This window comes from Triticum dicoccoides, chromosome 1B, assembly GCF_002162155.2.
Source record: "Triticum dicoccoides isolate Atlit2015 ecotype Zavitan chromosome 1B, WEW_v2.0, whole genome shotgun sequence".
NCBI lineage: Eukaryota > Viridiplantae > Streptophyta > Magnoliopsida > Poales > Poaceae > Triticum > Triticum dicoccoides.
Window position 1 is genome coordinate 449126934 of NC_041381.1, and position 16577 is coordinate 449143510.

At 41.0% G+C, this 16577-nt stretch overlaps 1 protein-coding gene across 1 annotated transcript; it reads right to left on the bottom strand.

Moving 5' to 3' along the window:
- Positions 1-1155: 1155 nt before the first annotated feature.
- On the bottom strand, positions 1156-16112 carry LOC119340503 (phospholipase D zeta 1-like). Its single transcript, XM_037612428.1, has 20 exons — positions 15500-16112; positions 14252-14353; positions 13308-13426; positions 13023-13164; positions 12727-12894; positions 12479-12652; positions 11217-11456; positions 11019-11135; positions 10082-10221; positions 9857-10006; positions 9603-9759; positions 8989-9522; positions 8755-8865; positions 8324-8470; positions 8061-8258; positions 7771-7872; positions 7231-7362; positions 2098-2163; positions 1868-1929; positions 1156-1790 (listed from the first exon to the last, which is right to left on the bottom strand). The coding sequence occupies exons 1-20, from the start codon at positions 15782-15784 to the stop codon at positions 1541-1543; spliced, it is 3396 nt and encodes a 1131-aa protein (XP_037468325.1). The 5' UTR covers positions 15785-16112; the 3' UTR covers positions 1156-1540.
- Between the last annotated feature and the right edge of the window lie 465 nt (positions 16113-16577).

The following is a 16577-nucleotide window of genomic DNA, read 5'->3' on the forward strand; positions in this document are numbered from 1 at the left end:
AGTTTCAATATCGACACTGACTGGCAATGCATTTGCGTAACCAGGAAACAAATGAGATTTCAGTGAGTGCAAGCACATGTTTTTCCACTAAGAATTCACTGGCTGTGTTAACCTAAATTTAATCTACAGTACACCTGCAGCCTGCAGGAATGAGTGCATGTCCACACCTTTCTTGAAAGGATCCTTGATTCGTTTTCATCAAATATGTATTAACGTTGTCGCCAATTTCACAACTACGACTTCAAAAAATCAGATCCTTAATGTAGCTTGATCGTACCACAAGTGTTTTCATACAAGTGCTTACCAAGCTTTGCCCACCGAGTAGGCTTGACAAGGCACTATTGCTCAACAGTTACAAACCTAGCTCAATCGCCAAAGCAGTTAGATAAAAACTTATTTGGTATCTGGTGAGGCGATGGTATACCGTATACATACTATTGCAATTACCTATGGAAAAAGATGCAGAAGTATTATAACCTTATTACTCCCTCCGTCCCAAAATACTTGTCGGAGTAATGGATAAAAATGGATGTATGTAAAACTAAAATACATCGAGATACATCCATTTCTCCGACAAGTATTTTCGGACGGAGGGAGGACATTAGTTAAAAACAATCACGTACCCTGTGTTAGTTAAGTGCTGATGTAGCTACAAACCATTGATTATAAGAGTTGTGGGTTTGGTGGTCTTGCTGCAGGAAGCTACAAAGATGGTTGTAGCTTCTGCTGGAGAGCATCTAGCCGACTAGACCAGATCATGCTAACTGCTAAAGTGGTTCCTTCGAGAGATGTCCAGGAATTCTGTGAGAAACCATGGGCGAAATTTGGACGTAATCATACTCTATTAGGATATAGCTACATAGTATGGACGTAATCATACTCTATTAGGATATAGCTACATAGTATGGACGTAACCCTCGGCCGTTTCTTATTACCAGCTTCTGCCAAAACACATGCAATGATGTTACGAGGTGCAGGGTACATGCATCTTCATTCGTTACATCGTTCATCTGGGTAAATACATGCTCACTCATAACATCACAGAAACACATCAGTTCAAGATGAGATGATTATTTAACCCTTCTGTCTAGAATGTACTAATTCTCAAGATAAGATGAAACACAAGACAGCAAAGGCTTCAAAAGACACACCAGAGAGATTAATAGTGCATACATTGCAAGGCCAACTAGAATGTACTTATTCTTCAAAACAATTCATAATGTACAACCGACACAGCTTTGAAGAAAGAGCCTATTCTCTGGACTGGAAAAATGCCAACTGAACAGGGGCATTTCTCACCTAGAAAAACAAGAGCCGTCGAATGAACTAACTATATTCCTATATTTTTTGGTTGGAAAAAGAAGAATTTGAGCATGGGTAATTGCCCTAAAAGACAGAGGTCTCCGGTGAATGAGGTATATTTGTAAACTGCCTGACGTGGCCGTATATTTTCTTCATTTCCTGTAAAACATCTACAAGCTGGCGCCTGTACTATGTACAACTAAGGCACTGGGAGAGCAACTTTTCCATGAAAATCAACCTAATGGAAAACTTGTGGAGATGTGTAATACTCGCTTTCACTGAAATATGGTCTCAAGTCCTCTTGGCACATGAAATCCAAAGGGAAAGATACAAGGTGGCCTCTGACCAACTGCAATCTCTCCATAGGGTCAGTACCTTTGAGATCACCATCCTGGTAGGTTTCGAGCTTTTCTTGGGCAACGCCTAGATCAATTGTAGTATGGCCAATTTTTTCCTTCCAGTAAGCAATGCTTTGCCGAAACTGTGTCCTGTGTGGTTATTATGTTTCAGAGAATGCAATAATAGGATGAAATAATACTGAAATGAAATGGCTGTTGATAAATACCTTGAATGGATGAGATCATTGGGAACACAAGAGAATACATCCTGGTAAATCGTGGTATTTGTCTGCCAGACATGCTCAGGTAATTCAGTAATAAGAATAAAGGAAATCAACAAAAGAATTTGCAACTACCAAATACCATGTAATTTATAGGCAACATGTACTTATATGCTTAGTGAGCATAGGCTTGAATGAACTATGACTTCAGGGTACAATATTTTTGTTTCTCTCACCTTAGCAGTGGCCATCCAGATATTTTTGAACGTTGTATCATCCATAGGATCCATGATGTGGCTAACCTGCAAGAGAAAATGATAGTTTGTGAACTTGAATAATGCACGTAACTTTCCTGTCTACTACAATAAAGAGAAAACATCTCATCTTGTGATATACCAAATCCAGATCTCATGTCAAATACTCCCTCTGTCCCACAATATAAGATTGCTTTTCAAGCTAACATAGCTTGAAAAGCGATTTTATATTATGGACGGAGGGAGTAGTAACTAATTGCTTCTATAATCTCCCTACAGATATACACAGTTAAATCTATATTGAATTTTTTCACTGAGTAACTGGAAGAGCATGAATAAATATTTTTCCGATATCCCATTCTTGTAACCACGAATTTTGGTATAACACTATGGGGCTTGGATGGGTAGCACAAACTCAACAAAACCAGAGGACTCTCTATGGATCTTGGGCAAAGGATTCATGCCTCCAAGGATCTGGGGAAGCCTTCATGTGAAGACTCTTCATTGTAGTTATTACTTATCAGTTGTTCTTGTAAAAAGTTGCTCTTGTAAAGAAGCGAGCAAATGATATTAACAACTTTGTAGTTACTTCCATTATCCAAGATGTTTTTATCTACTAGTCATATGGGTTGAGTCTACATTGGCAAGGGTTGGATTCTTGGTGAAGAAGTCCACGGCGTAAGGTTTAGATAATGCATACTGAATATCAACAAAGGACGCGTCCAGGCCATTAGTTCACTTTGTCAGAGATTTACTGTTGCTGTTCTTATAAACCATTATACCCCAAAATGCAACGGGCTTAACACATGAGATCCAAGTTCAACATACTCCCTCTCGTCCTTTTTAGTCTGCATATAAGTTTTGTCCAAAGTCAAAGTATCTCTACTTTGACCAAACATATAGAAAATAGTATCAACATTCACAATGCCAAATCAATATTGCTAGATTCGTTATGAAATGCAGTTTCATAGTATATATTTTTGGTATGTAGATGTTGATATTTTTAATTTAAATTTGGTCAAACTTTGCAATGTTTGACTTGACACAAATCTAATATGCGGAGTAAAAAGGACCGGAGGGAACATATCTGACGATGTGGATACTGGATTATTGCACTAGAAGTGCCTATTTACTGCATCATTTCATGAGATTTACTGCCGGTCCATTCTCAAAAGAGGTGTATGGGAAGAGACATGGGAGTGGAGAGTTGTCAACAGTGGTTGACCAAGGTGAGAGATGATGGATTTTCTTTTATCAGGTTTTGACCAAGGTGGTAGGTTAGTTTTAGCCCACACGAAGGAGGTTCGGCACAGGATAGTTTTGATCATTTATCTATACATACATCATACTAAGTGTTAACATAAAAATGTTTTTAGGGATTAGGGTGTCAGTTTTTTTTTCTTCGTACATTGTATCAGGCCTCTATCGAGGCTTTCGTTTCTCTACCTTTACTGAAATGAAACACAGGTGCTTTTGCGTTTAAAAGAAAGAATTCAAACACTCAATAAAATCCTAACTAACTAGTCTTAAGGGCTTTACAGATTATTTCTTCTCCTTAAATCAAAACTTCATATGATGTATAATACATCACTATATTGTATCGGCCTCCTGTAATATTTTCAATAAAAAATAGCACACAAACAATACAAAACACCATCAGACGGCCATATGCCCCTGTAGTTGTAAGAGCATCTCAACACCTTCCCCTAAAACTTAGCTCCCCGGACAACCTCCCTAAAATTTGAGGGCTTAAGCTTTCTTGCACCTAGTTCGTCCCCTAAACTTAACTCCCTATACTTTTCATTTCCTATTTCCTCCATCCTTTTGCATACATCAAATGTCTCTTATACACTCACTATAATTCAAATGTTTCTTGTAAAAAATTCAAACATTTGACAACAACTCAGACATTTCAATAACATTTCCAATTCAACGAAAAGCATCAACATAGTTCATCATCAAAAGCCACCACATCCCATCCAAAAGCCACTGCATCCAACATATTCATCGTCAAAAGCCACCACATCCCATCCAAAAGCCATTGCATCCAACATAATTCATCAAAAGCCATTGCATCCAACATAGTTTGTCAAAAGCCACCGCATCCCACATTTTTCATCAAAAGCCACCGCAGCCCACGTTGTTCATCAAAAGCCACCACATGTACATATACCATGCACTCCCCATTGCCACTACTACAACTACTACTACCACCACCATAGAACATAGATCTTGCCAACAAGTGAGCTGCCAGTTTTTTTTTTGGTATTGTTATCCACCCCGCTCGCATCCATGAACATGATTTGGCGCTCTTTGGCTTCATCTTGTTCATCTCCACTTGGTTCTCGATTGCAAACCTACGCTCCTCCGCACACACTTTCCTCTCCTCAACCTCCATCAAGTGTGCCTCGGCCAAGGCCTTCACTCTCAACCTCTCCTCCTCCATCACTTGGAGCTCCATCCACCTCGCCATCTTCTCTAGCTTGAGTTTGGCCGCCAACTCCTTTGATTAGAGCATTAAGTTCTCCTTTGTAGGCACTAACTCCACCATTCTTCTTCCTCTCCGTCTCTTCTCCCATCCAAACAAGAGCTAGGAGTGGGCTTCTCCCCTATCATCATCACCCTCACCATCATCCTTGAGATCAGTGGAGACGGAGATGCTCAATCTTGACCTTTTCAATGTTGTTTCAAAGTTCCTCCTCACCCACTTCTCATTTACATTGAGCACGGCGAAACAATGGTGCAAAGTGGTGAGCAGCTTGTTACCAAACCAATTGCTCCGATGCTTGTATAGCTCTTGCATGTAGGGCCTATACTGATTAATTGGCACTCTACTTGAAGGCGAGTTGTTCACTTACTCAACACAACTAGACACCGGCTGCAAAAATCTTAGATGGCAATCCAACGGTGAGCGAGAGAACCATGTGTTCGGTTGGAGGGAACCAAATCAGGACACTGCGTGCATAGTATTCCTCAATCCTTTTCCAAATGGTTTCCTTGGTTTGATCGGCTCCAACCGTGGGCATCAAGGGAGATGTTCATCCAAGCATAGCACAAAGTTTCATCCTCACCGGGCTTGTAGTTCACCAATCTTGTTAGCTTCTTTACAATATGCAGGTTAATCTCCTCTACTTTGGGACTATCATTTCTCCCTCTTGGGCTTTCATCCGCCATAGACAAGGTAATGCCCTTTTCCAAATGGTTTCCTTGTTTGATAGGCTCCAACCGTGGGCATCAAGGGAGATGTTCATCCAAGCATAGCACAAAGTTTCATCCTCATCGGGCTTGTAGTTCACCAATCTTGTTAGCTTCTTCACAATATGCGGGTTAATCTCCTCTACTTTGGGACTATCGTTTCTCCCTCTTGGGCTTTCATCCGCCATAGACAAGGTAATGTCCTCGAGCCCAATGGTGTTCAATCCATCAAACGCCACCATGGAAGTTTGCAAGTCTTCTTGGCTTTCCAGTTCGGTTTGTCAACAATGCCAAAGTGCAAAAATCCATCACTACATTTGAGCATCGCAGCTTCCAATTTGCATATCCATCATTAAAAATGCACCAGAAAGAGTTCGAGAAAAATTAACCTATCGGGCTTTTTGCAAACACATAGCGGGCAGGATCAACGACGCCGGCATTGGTGACCTCGGTTGGTGCTGAAGGGCAGTGGAGGCATAGTTCAAAAAAGTGTTGTTAGGCGCCCGCCTACGCATGCTTAAGCGTTGGGTGTTGGTGTTCGACTCTAGGCGCTCAAAAAGGCGGCCGGCGAGGTCCTCCAGTGAGAAATCAGCCTTCTCCGGCGAGGAATCGTGTTTCTCAGCGATAAATCAATCTGAGGATTTGACCTATCCAGCGAAGATTCGTCCCCGACGAGGATTTTACCACTCCGGCGACAAATCGAGTGATTCCAGCAACGGGTTGAGATTCTCCGATGAATAATCAAGCTTCGCTAGCTGATTGTCATGGGTGCAACAAGGGAGAGAGGAAGAGGGAGAGGCGGCATGAGGAGGATCCCTAAAATTTCTATCCATGGTGCGCAAATGGGAGGTTTTAATAAGAGAATAGGATAGATGGGTCGGTGCTTTAATGGGCTAGGTCAGCCCATCTGGCTTATTTCTTCACACTGTAGTGATTGTGTATGGAACACCTAATCACGCCTAAGCAGCACATAAGCTATCAAGGCGCAAGTAGGTGGCCAAACGCATAATTGACTCCTAGCACTTTTTTGAACTTTGAGTGGAGGGGCGTCGAGGTGGGCGCCAGAGGGGGCGTTGGCTCTCCCTAACCGCCACGCCATCCTTCGACTTGCCTGGCCTTTGGCGTCGCTTCTTCGCTACATTCGTGGAATGAGAGGGCAGCCAGGTGTAGAGGAGGGCATGGATGGTCCCGGATGCGGCAGCACCAGGCAGCAAGACCTTGCCCTGCCATTTCCAGGGCGGGAGGCGTGTAGCCGAAGGGCTTGAAGGGGATGAATACATTCATTCCCACGGCGGTGGCGGGAGGCGGTTTAGCGTGAAAGTTCTTAGGGAGTTGCTCGGTTGGAGTAAATTTGGGCAGGAATTGCTCGGTTCAAGGGTTAACTCCAGAAATTTTAGGGTGTTAAATATTCAAGAAGAAGGTCTAAGGGGTTCTTAGGGAGGAAGCAGTTCTTAGTGAGTTAAAGTTTTTGGGTGAAGGGCTAGAGATGCTCTTAGCATTAGAAAAACGGCTCGTAACTCAAAGTGACTTCTAGAGATAAGGGACAAGGGTGCACAAGATAAATGCACAGTTCAGAAATAAAGATGGTAAACAACAAGATAAATGCACGTCCTTAATCACTTCTACATAAAATCGTGGCTTTCAGCCTAACATCAGTATATTATGCCTCCATCTATTACTAAATTGATGTCAGTTCAGAATGTATGTGATACGAAACAACAAATCTTTGAACAAGAAAATACACACATATACGTTAACTTGTCGTGTGGAAATGATATTAGTATATTTCCAATCAGAAGTACTTCCATAACATCATAGCTAATAAGTTTGAGACAATTTCGATGTCCTAAACATCTATTAGGATTTAGTATTAAGAAAGTTACCAAGTACACAGAGTGAGAGCAAAAACATAGTCCAAACCTCTCCTCGGTGAAGGCCAAGGTGCTCCGCCCAGAGAGAAAGCCGTAGGCTGAGAGAGAATTTACCAGCTTCCCAATGTCTTCCATCCATTTTGGAATTAACAACTTCTTTATCTTCGATGACCACAGCAATCTGGAAGTAGCAGGAGAAAAGCATCATGTAACCCACTTCAATCACCAACACATTACTTAATTATAAGTGATTTACACATTACTTAGTTATAAGCAATGTACACATTTACTTAGTTACAAGCAATTTACACATTACTACGTATAAGCAATTTGCTGTTGACTAAATACAGTTAACAATGCAGAAAATACTTGCCACGAAAGCAAAAAATAGTACTCTGGTTAGAAGTTAGGCTACTCTTAAAGTGATAGGAAGCTGAAATGAAGTGTATTTTTATAACCATTTTAAGTCTTGCATCAACTCTACATTGCATAATCAGGACTGTTGACCGAATTTGATATTATAAAACAGGACCAGCATACCAAATACACTGTGCATTGTATACAGAAAAGGAATCTGAGAAACACATACCTCGGAATCCCTTGATCCAAGCAAGCTTCTATCATTTATGTTAGCTGAACCAATCAATGCAATGCGATCATCAATGATCATTAACTTGCTGTGTACATAAATCTGTAAGGCAGACCGTGTTAAAAGGAATTTCTGTGATAATAAATAGTAAAAAAAGCATCGTGGCAACAAGCACTACAATGACATTAGTCTGATATATAACAAACAAATATATGGAAGCCAAATGAACAAGATTCAGCACCCTGGAGGAACAGAAAACATGCTCCCAGACTCAAAAATATTGACATTACCTGGCTAGTAACCACGGGACCTCCATCAGTTAGCCTACCATGTGCTCTGAGACCATGAAAGGAAATATAGTCATGGGCCTTAAGACCAATCACATCATACAGATTCTGCAGTATGGAATTAGGGCCTCTACAGATAGTCCGGTACTGCCAGTGCATAATCGCCCTCACAGATGCAGCTCCACCATCATCAATGCCTCCCTACCATGAGATTATTTCAGTAACAAAGCAACAGTGCATTCCTTATTACTGTAGCAGAAAATTACCTGAAAACCCGGTAAAAGGGGTATAACGATGATGGCCTTAAAGCGCTTTTTCTCTCTCTCTGCTCGAAGTATACGCCTGTACAATGCTTCCAACACACGGTTTTTAATTGTGTCATCCCCTGAAAGGCCTGATATGAAAAACTGATTCTGCAAAAGGCCAACCAAAAGGATGTTTAGATAATATGCCAGTATACTTAAATTCACGCGTAGAAAACACTAACTGATTACAAGCTTTAAAATGTATGTGTAGAATGTGATATTTTTGTTATGCTGCAGAAAATGAAACATCTAAATCACACTAATCACCACAAATACAAATAAGAAAGTAACAAGAACGCATGGTGAATATCACTTTACAGTATTATCTAGTAAAAACTACTAACAATTTGAATTGAGTTTGCATGTTAAAAGTTCAAACGATGAATACAGACCTCAATGTATACAAAGTGTTCTGCCTTTTCAATTAGAGAAAAGTAGGCATTGTGGATACTTCCTTCAATTTGAGTGGTTCCAGCTGACCATTGACCAACACTTCTAATAACCTGAGTGAAAACATTGATAAATTAAATAAACTGGAGATATGCAATGCAATTGATATACATGAATCCTCATTCCTCAGTTTCACCAAATATTTCAAAATCTATTGCATAGTGCCAAAACACTACCTGACAGCGACAAGTTGCCCTTGGTCCAACTTGCCCAATGTCAAGTACTGAAGCAACCTGATCTCCTTGCTCCTGCCTCTCCCACCATTTCTTATCCATGTGATGCCTATCTTCCTTTGATGAATCAAAACGCCTAATAGTTGCAGACTCAGGGGAACTGAGATTGTCTACAAAACCTCTCATAGGTAAATCCTGACGAGAAGCATCGAATTTTGCCTTTCGGTTGAGCAAAGGCTGTTTGAAGCCTGTTTTATTTGCGTTATCTGCCTGGTTGATGTCAAAGCCAGTCATCGCTAAATCTCCATCAGGCAATGCCTGAGGTTCAAGCTCTTGAGGTAAAAGTAATGGAACGTCCTGACTTGATGCACTTGATGCCAAGGAGGCTGTCTTTTTAACATCAACATTCTCATCATGATTTTGCTTACCCTCAGCCTCACCATTTGCTTCTTTACTTCTGCCCTTGTAATGTGGAATTACCATGTGGTGATGAGGCATCAGCAACGGAATTGCTTGCTCATTTGGAGCTTTATTCCTCTGGGAAAAGTGACGGCAAATTTACAATAAGAAGTGGGCTAACGCTTTCTCTGATGAGCAGATTAATGGAGCAAACTAACCTTTGCATAATTCCAACGCTGGACAAAATGCCTTGCTACATCCCGACAAGGTGGGCCGTACAGAGCACACTGGACGTCATGCCAGGGCATACGTGGATATTTAGTACGGTCAAGTTCATCTTTTGCAGTGTCCTCCCAAGAATTCGGCTCAGATTCCCTTACGCACAAGAGATTAAATTTAGGTATATTTACAAAGAAAGCATATGGGAGGTTGAGAACATCTAAAGCTAAATATGAAGGATTAAATTACTTACCTAGGGTTGTAGTAGTCTTTCCCTGGCCATATCGTAGAAGGAACATCGGTAACTTTGTGATCAGGACTATCATAGCGACCAAAGCACAGATCAAGTCCTCCAATATAGCAGACTTGGTTATCGACAATCACAATTTTCTCATGATGTGACCTTAAAGTTAATAAACAATTAAATTGTCAGAGTTACCCCGATAACATAGCAAAAAGTTAAAAAAAACAGCCATACCACAAGTATACACCACTTGAGAAATGATCGGGGTAGCGCAGAACTTTGACATTCTCATGAATGTTAAGTAGCCTATTTTTACTGTACAAGCTATTAATTTTCAAGGCAAGAGCAACCTCCTTATACATTAGAATGTAAATCTGCAAAACAAGGTACACAACCCATTAGTTAGTAATTGTCAGTTTATATCAACAATCAGATATTACTTCATGCTAAAACATCTATGGTACGAAATCAACTTAACTTCTTCAACAGTAATCCCTCTATTTATCTAGAAGTTTCCATTTTGTAAAAAATATACTCACTCGGACTTCATCTTTAAATATAAGCAAGTTTTTATTCTTAGTCTCCAATACACATCTTTGGCTACGACTTTATCATCATGTACTAGCCAAAAAAACTATCAAGGAAAATCCAACAACAGTATTTTCCTTTCTATAATACAATATACAGGAAAAATAAATAAAAAACATCAGTTATTCGCATACGGGACCTGTACATGAATGAAAAATGTTTTGCAAATCATATTGCCTATGGGTTGCAAAACCTCCTCTGTGGTCTCAACATCAAAGGCAATGAGTGGCTTATCACTAACAGCATGCACAAAAAGGAAGTAAGGATGAGAAGAGCGAAGAGGCTAGAATGAAGGGGTATTTTCTGCATGCTGCCTAACTTGTGGAGGTGTTTTCGTATTCTTGTTTGACCTTGTGAGGTCAAAAAACGTTTATAATACAAGAAAAGTGAGATATCTTCAGAGGATTATGAACTTGGGATAACTTATGAAGCAGAATATTTGCCTAAGTATATGATACAGAAATCTGCAACTCATGGATTGACATATATAACTAGAAGTGGTGAGGATGATAGTTCAAATAGCACGCACCTCATGAGTTCACCTAGCAAGTTCTGATTAGAAAATATGAAGCAACTACAATACCTGCACACCCTGCTTCGCTCTTGCTTCCAGTAGAGCATCAAGCTTAGATGACCCATGATGTTCAAAGGGACGTCGAAGATACAATTCTGGGCAGAGCCACCAGCCAGCAATAAATATCTGAATCAAATTTCAATTATCTTAGACTTATGTAAGATGGCAGATACATTCCTGTCAAGTAACTGAAAATAAAAAATAAACCTCGGATTTAGCATGCTCAATCGAGGAAGCAATTGCTTCAAATCCAGCTTGCCCATCTATAAACCACTGTGCCATACTCCCATCTTCCAACAGGCCCCTTGGTGGTGCAAATGAACCAAAGCGATGAGGGTAACACCAGCCCTCTGGAGGTTGTCTAGCAGCATTGATTGCAGTAACCCAATCCTTAACCTTAGACGAGCTTTTTGTTCGTAACTTGATTGTCCGGCCACCAGAGGATACCTTTCACCAGTGAATAGCATTAACAGATTCAGACTTGACAGAATATTGGCTACCAATTGTCTTGCTAACTCTAAAAAAGGTTGCCAACTGCAAGTTTTGGCATTGGCTTGCCTAAACATTGTCTAGCCAATTTTTTGGTAGCAAATCAAGCATGCCTGGGAGTTTGTGCTGCTTTTTATGAGCGTATGCAATATAAGTATTAACTACAGAAGTACTCCATAAAAGAGCTACAAACTTCTGCAGTCTCTTACGCGATAATGTCACAATCTCATGCCCTCGCCAAACATATCAACTCGTTCAAAATGGTTGTGGAATAACAATAAATTTTGTATCATAAGGGGAAGCGACAGAGACAAATTAATCTCATAAAGTGAGAAATATCACATGTTAACTACAATTTCATGTTCCAAGTCTCATACTAGCAGCTAAAACAGTGTCACTCTTACAACAGGATGTCAATTTAACAAGACTCAACACTCAGCTATACATCAAGATGTTACAGACGAATGTTCATTAAGATTCCTATACCACAAAGGCAGACAGTAACAATCTAGTACACCTCTGTTTGGCATTCAATGGCTATCCAGAAGCAATTATAGTACTCTACCGATATATTACTATTTAATAGCATCTTCTTTAGACCCATAACAGCAAATTTATAAGTACATTTCAGTGAATATTTCTGTAAATAACTAGATTTCATAAGGCAGCACTAGACAACACAACAACCACACACTGGCCATAACCGACATTTCCCGTGTAACTTCTTCAACTGCTCATAAAATTTTGCAGCAACTTATGTGGTACTTTCAAAAGATGGTTAGACATACTTGAGATTACAGAACTAATAAACTTGGTAGGCCCGAGATAATGAGACATGGTTTTTCTTAATTTGTGGCCTACTAGTAAAATTGCTTCTGGTAAAATGTGTTGAATTTGCATGGACTTTGTAGCAATTGCATGAGTACATGTCAAACAAATATGCTAAGTGAACACAGGAGATTATAATATGAAAAATGCACCTGGAATCCAAAATGCAATGGGTTGCGTTCTTTGATCTCCTTCGCTAGAGAGATTTGACCTTCTCCATTTATATCCATATGTGGCAATGCGTCAAAAATAATGACATCCAACAGCTTTGGATCAAAAGGATCTTTGAGTAAAGCCAAGAATCCTGGCTTCAGGACAACCCAAACCTATTGGCAAAACATTCAGATACAATCATACTAACAAAATAGCAAACTTGAACAATAAAAATTCTGCTTGATACCTTTTGCCAGCTGCTCTTGCAACAACTAAACAATCCACATGAACAACACTTCTCTTTATGGCCCTTCTGAATTTTTGGCAAATGACCAATTGAAACATAATCTTCTTTTAGCTTAGGCCCGTATTCCGGTAAAAATGACAAACATGATACCTCCAAAAATTTGCAAACCTGCATTTTTTGGGAAAACTTTTAAGATTAGGACATAAATTAAGAAGATACAACATGGGTTGCTTTAATGGCCTTTTTAATGCTTAATAACTGCTGGAATTAATAGTGGATGTACAAAGGATGTGTACCTCCCGTGAGTTCACAATATCCAAGTTTCCAAAAAAATGGTTAAGATATTCTTGCATGGCAACTTTTGCTCGGTCAGAAATTGAGTGTTGGCGTCCAAGAGCTGGTCGGATGACGGGCAAAACAGCAATTGAAGGAACATTTCTGCCACAACAGGTTCAGTGTCTTGCTTACTGCATGCATGGGATAACATATGGAGACTCAACTGCTCTAAATCAACTTTTGGCATTTTACAAAGCATCTGTACATCAATCACTCCAGTGTCATGAATATCCAAAGATGTATACCTATTTCTGATGGAGCTTTCATCGGGTTGCGAAGGAAGATTTACGTCGTCCACTTCATCCTCATCATGTACTACCGGCATATGATCCCCAATTCCCAAATTTTGGAGCCATTCTTTGACCTTAAATCGCAGTATATAAGGATCAATTCAGTGCTCAAGGATTGAAGTGGATTATTTTCTATCATACTTACTGACATTTACCCAAGTGTTAACTGATTTAGAGTGGCAGAACTCAATAAAAGAGAGTAACAAGGCATGTATGGAAAAACATTTATTGAACTTCCTTGGTTGCAGTATCAAATTAGAGAAACTTTTTTGAACTCATTAGATAACTTGAGAACAGAGAACTTGATTAACTGGTAAAAAATGTGTATCTGGATGCACTAAGCAGGCTAGGAACCATAGCACATAAAGAACCACAAGTTTCAAATTATTCCTTGTTTCCTAGCTTACACACTCAATAATCCAAAGAACCTAATCCAATTCACTGGATAAATAACGGACATCCTATATTCCCTCCTAATTTCAAGCACATATTTGTTCCTCCCTCACCTATTGTAGCTTCTTTTGTACGAATGCCATTGCTATTATAACTTGTGCAAACTAAATGGGCCTACCTCATTTGTGTTGACGTGTTGTTTCACATGTGTTTGTTCGCGTGCAGTGGCAGTGGACTATTCTGCCCCAAACACTTGTATATATGTTGTTTCTCCTCTTATCCTATTAATGAAAAGATATACAAAAGCCTTTTGCACGTTCTCTATAAAGAATGGATCTAGTTCAGTTATAGAACAACATTACTCAACTTAGGACATACGAATGCAATAATTTGCATACAACTGGAAGGTGCCCACTTATGGCCTACCAAAGTTCACGCACTATACACTATATATAGAATTCTAGTTCTAAAAAGTCAACACTAATCAAGATAGCCATGTAACCAACCTGTTCCTGCTTCTCGTGGAATTCTTCAAGAAATTCACGTCGCTTCAAAGCAAAGTGTAGATAGAGAACCTGGGAAGCTTTCTTAAAAAGACGCCACCTAAACTGATAGAAGTAGTGAACATTATTTAGTCCACATATGACGCATCTGTATTTAATGCAATAATAACAACAGAACACATAATAGGAGGGAATAGGCACCACAAGTAGCAACTACCTATTTGGTTAAATACCTAACGAGAATCATGATTTTTGCTAGGTATTTGACCAAATACAAACCCTAAGTAGCAAGAAATTCCAGGGCACATGTGTCCCATGGGTTTTTTCTCTATTGACAGCTTAGTGTTTGTTCGTGTGTTTATGAACATGTGCACTCGTACGATGTATCATGAGTTCTATTAACTTTGAACTTTTACAAACTTATGCTCCAGATATTACATCACGAATCCTTTGTACTCAATAAGGATAACAACATCTATCCATGAAATTTTATCTGAAAGCCCAATTCATGAAATAAATGCATTCCTAAGTTCTTGTAACCAAATGAAAACTCGGCACTTTCAGCAAATTTTAAGGAAGAAAATCACCAGAGTTATAGTTAGTAGTGGCACAATGTTGCACTTGCACCTGCGAGGGTAGCTCTTTACTATCCAAATTTCAAATACACGTCCAGCTATGAAACACAAAAACAACCTGTTCATGGAACATTCTGAACGGAAACCCATCATTGCCAATTAGCCTGGGCCATCAATTCACAAGCAGAACTGAAACTGTGCTTATCCGAATCGCATTTGAGCCAACCAATAACCTGACGTAATTTCATATTTGGAGTCCTCGCCTTCTAACACCAAACCATGAAGGTCGAGCACGCAATAGCCACACCCCAATAGTCAGAGAAAATTGAATCTCAGTTCAAATGCTCGCGTTCATGTCCCACTATTATAGTATATACTGAATTACTGGCCACTCAAATCAACTGATCGCATGGAAACCTAGAACCAAAACGAAGCAATTGAGGCAACAACCAGAAGCGTAGCTACAACGACAGTAAGGGCCGTCCAATTAACCTGGGACGTCTAACTTGATCATAGATTTTGGTCACGCAAAATTTCGGACTAAGCAGCAGCAACGCAAGACACTGAATTCGCACGACTCCCCAGGAACGAGAGCAGGGTCAGGCATCACCGATGGGAGGTACGGAATGTTCGGAATCGTAAACCGGAGAAGAGGGGCGCAGGAGGATCCGCGGACCTGCTTGTAGTTGATCTCGATGGTGTAGGAGAGGAGCATGGGTGTGATGTCGCCGGCGTCGGGGCGCGAGACGGAGAAGATGGTGGCGCGCGGGAGCTCCTCGAACACCCGCGTGGCCTCGGACAGACGGAACGACGCCGACGCCGCGAGGACCTCCGGCCGCCGCGCCGGCGCAGACGGCGAGGACGAGGACGAGGCCGACGCGTCCCCCTCGGCGGCGGGCTCCGGCTGCATCCGCTCGTACCGGTGGCCGTGGCGCTCCGCCGGCAGGCGCTCCATGTTCATGGAAGCTTCGCGAAGGGGAACAGGTCGGACGGGGCTCGTCCGATCTGGCTGGACGGCGAATTCCCCCGGGTTGTATACCGATTTGGCTGGTCTCCTTCGGGGTGCGGGAATGGGCCGGCAGGAAAGATGGGGCGGAACGCGAAAAGGACGTCAAATTTCCAGGTTGGACTTCCGAATTGGATGAGGAAAATTACAAATTCCAGGAACGCCAGCCAGGAGAACGGGGGGATTCTCAAAAATCAATTAAAAAGAACAACGGAAGAACATGGAGGAATTCGGGTTTGGGGGACGGGAGAATCACGGAGCGTCGTGTGTGGGACCGGCTTGGGCAGGTGCACGCGTCGGTCTTCCACGGACGCCGGGAGAAGCAGCACCTTTCCAAACTTTTTTTTTTATAAGCTAACCTTTCCAAACTTCGGTGGAGTCGGGACCGGTGGAAACGGACAGCAGGTCGGCAAAAGAGATCAAAGAGATGCTCAACTCGTTCGCCGAGTTTAGAGTTGAGTGGATCAGGCGTTCTCGGAATATTGCCGCGCATAAATTAGCTAAAGTAGCTGTAGGAGAAGAGAGGTGTGACGTTTGGGTGGGTTCACCACCAGACTTTTTTTTAAATGTAATTTCGGATGAGATTTCAAACTTGGTTTGAATAAATGCGGCAAGTTCCCTTAAAAAAACTTATTGCCACGGGCCCATTTGAACATATACACAGATAATAGCATGTATAGATGGGGGGAGAGGGGAGAGGCCAAGGGGCGCCCCAAGTAGGGCCAAATCCTACTTGGGGACTTCCCCA

Coding starts and splice junctions, on each gene's coding strand:
- LOC119340503 (XM_037612428.1), bottom strand. CDS start 15,784: ATGAACATGGAGCGCCTGCCGGCGGAGCGCCACGGCCACCGGTACGAG. Junction 12,653..12,726: donor GCAAGAGCAGCTGGCAAAAG/GTATCAAGCAGA, acceptor TTTTGCCAATAG/GTTTGGGTTGTCCTGAAGCC. Junction 8,866..8,988: donor GGGCAACTTGTCGCTGTCAG/GTAGTGTTTTGG, acceptor GTTTTCACTCAG/GTTATTAGAAGTGTTGGTCA.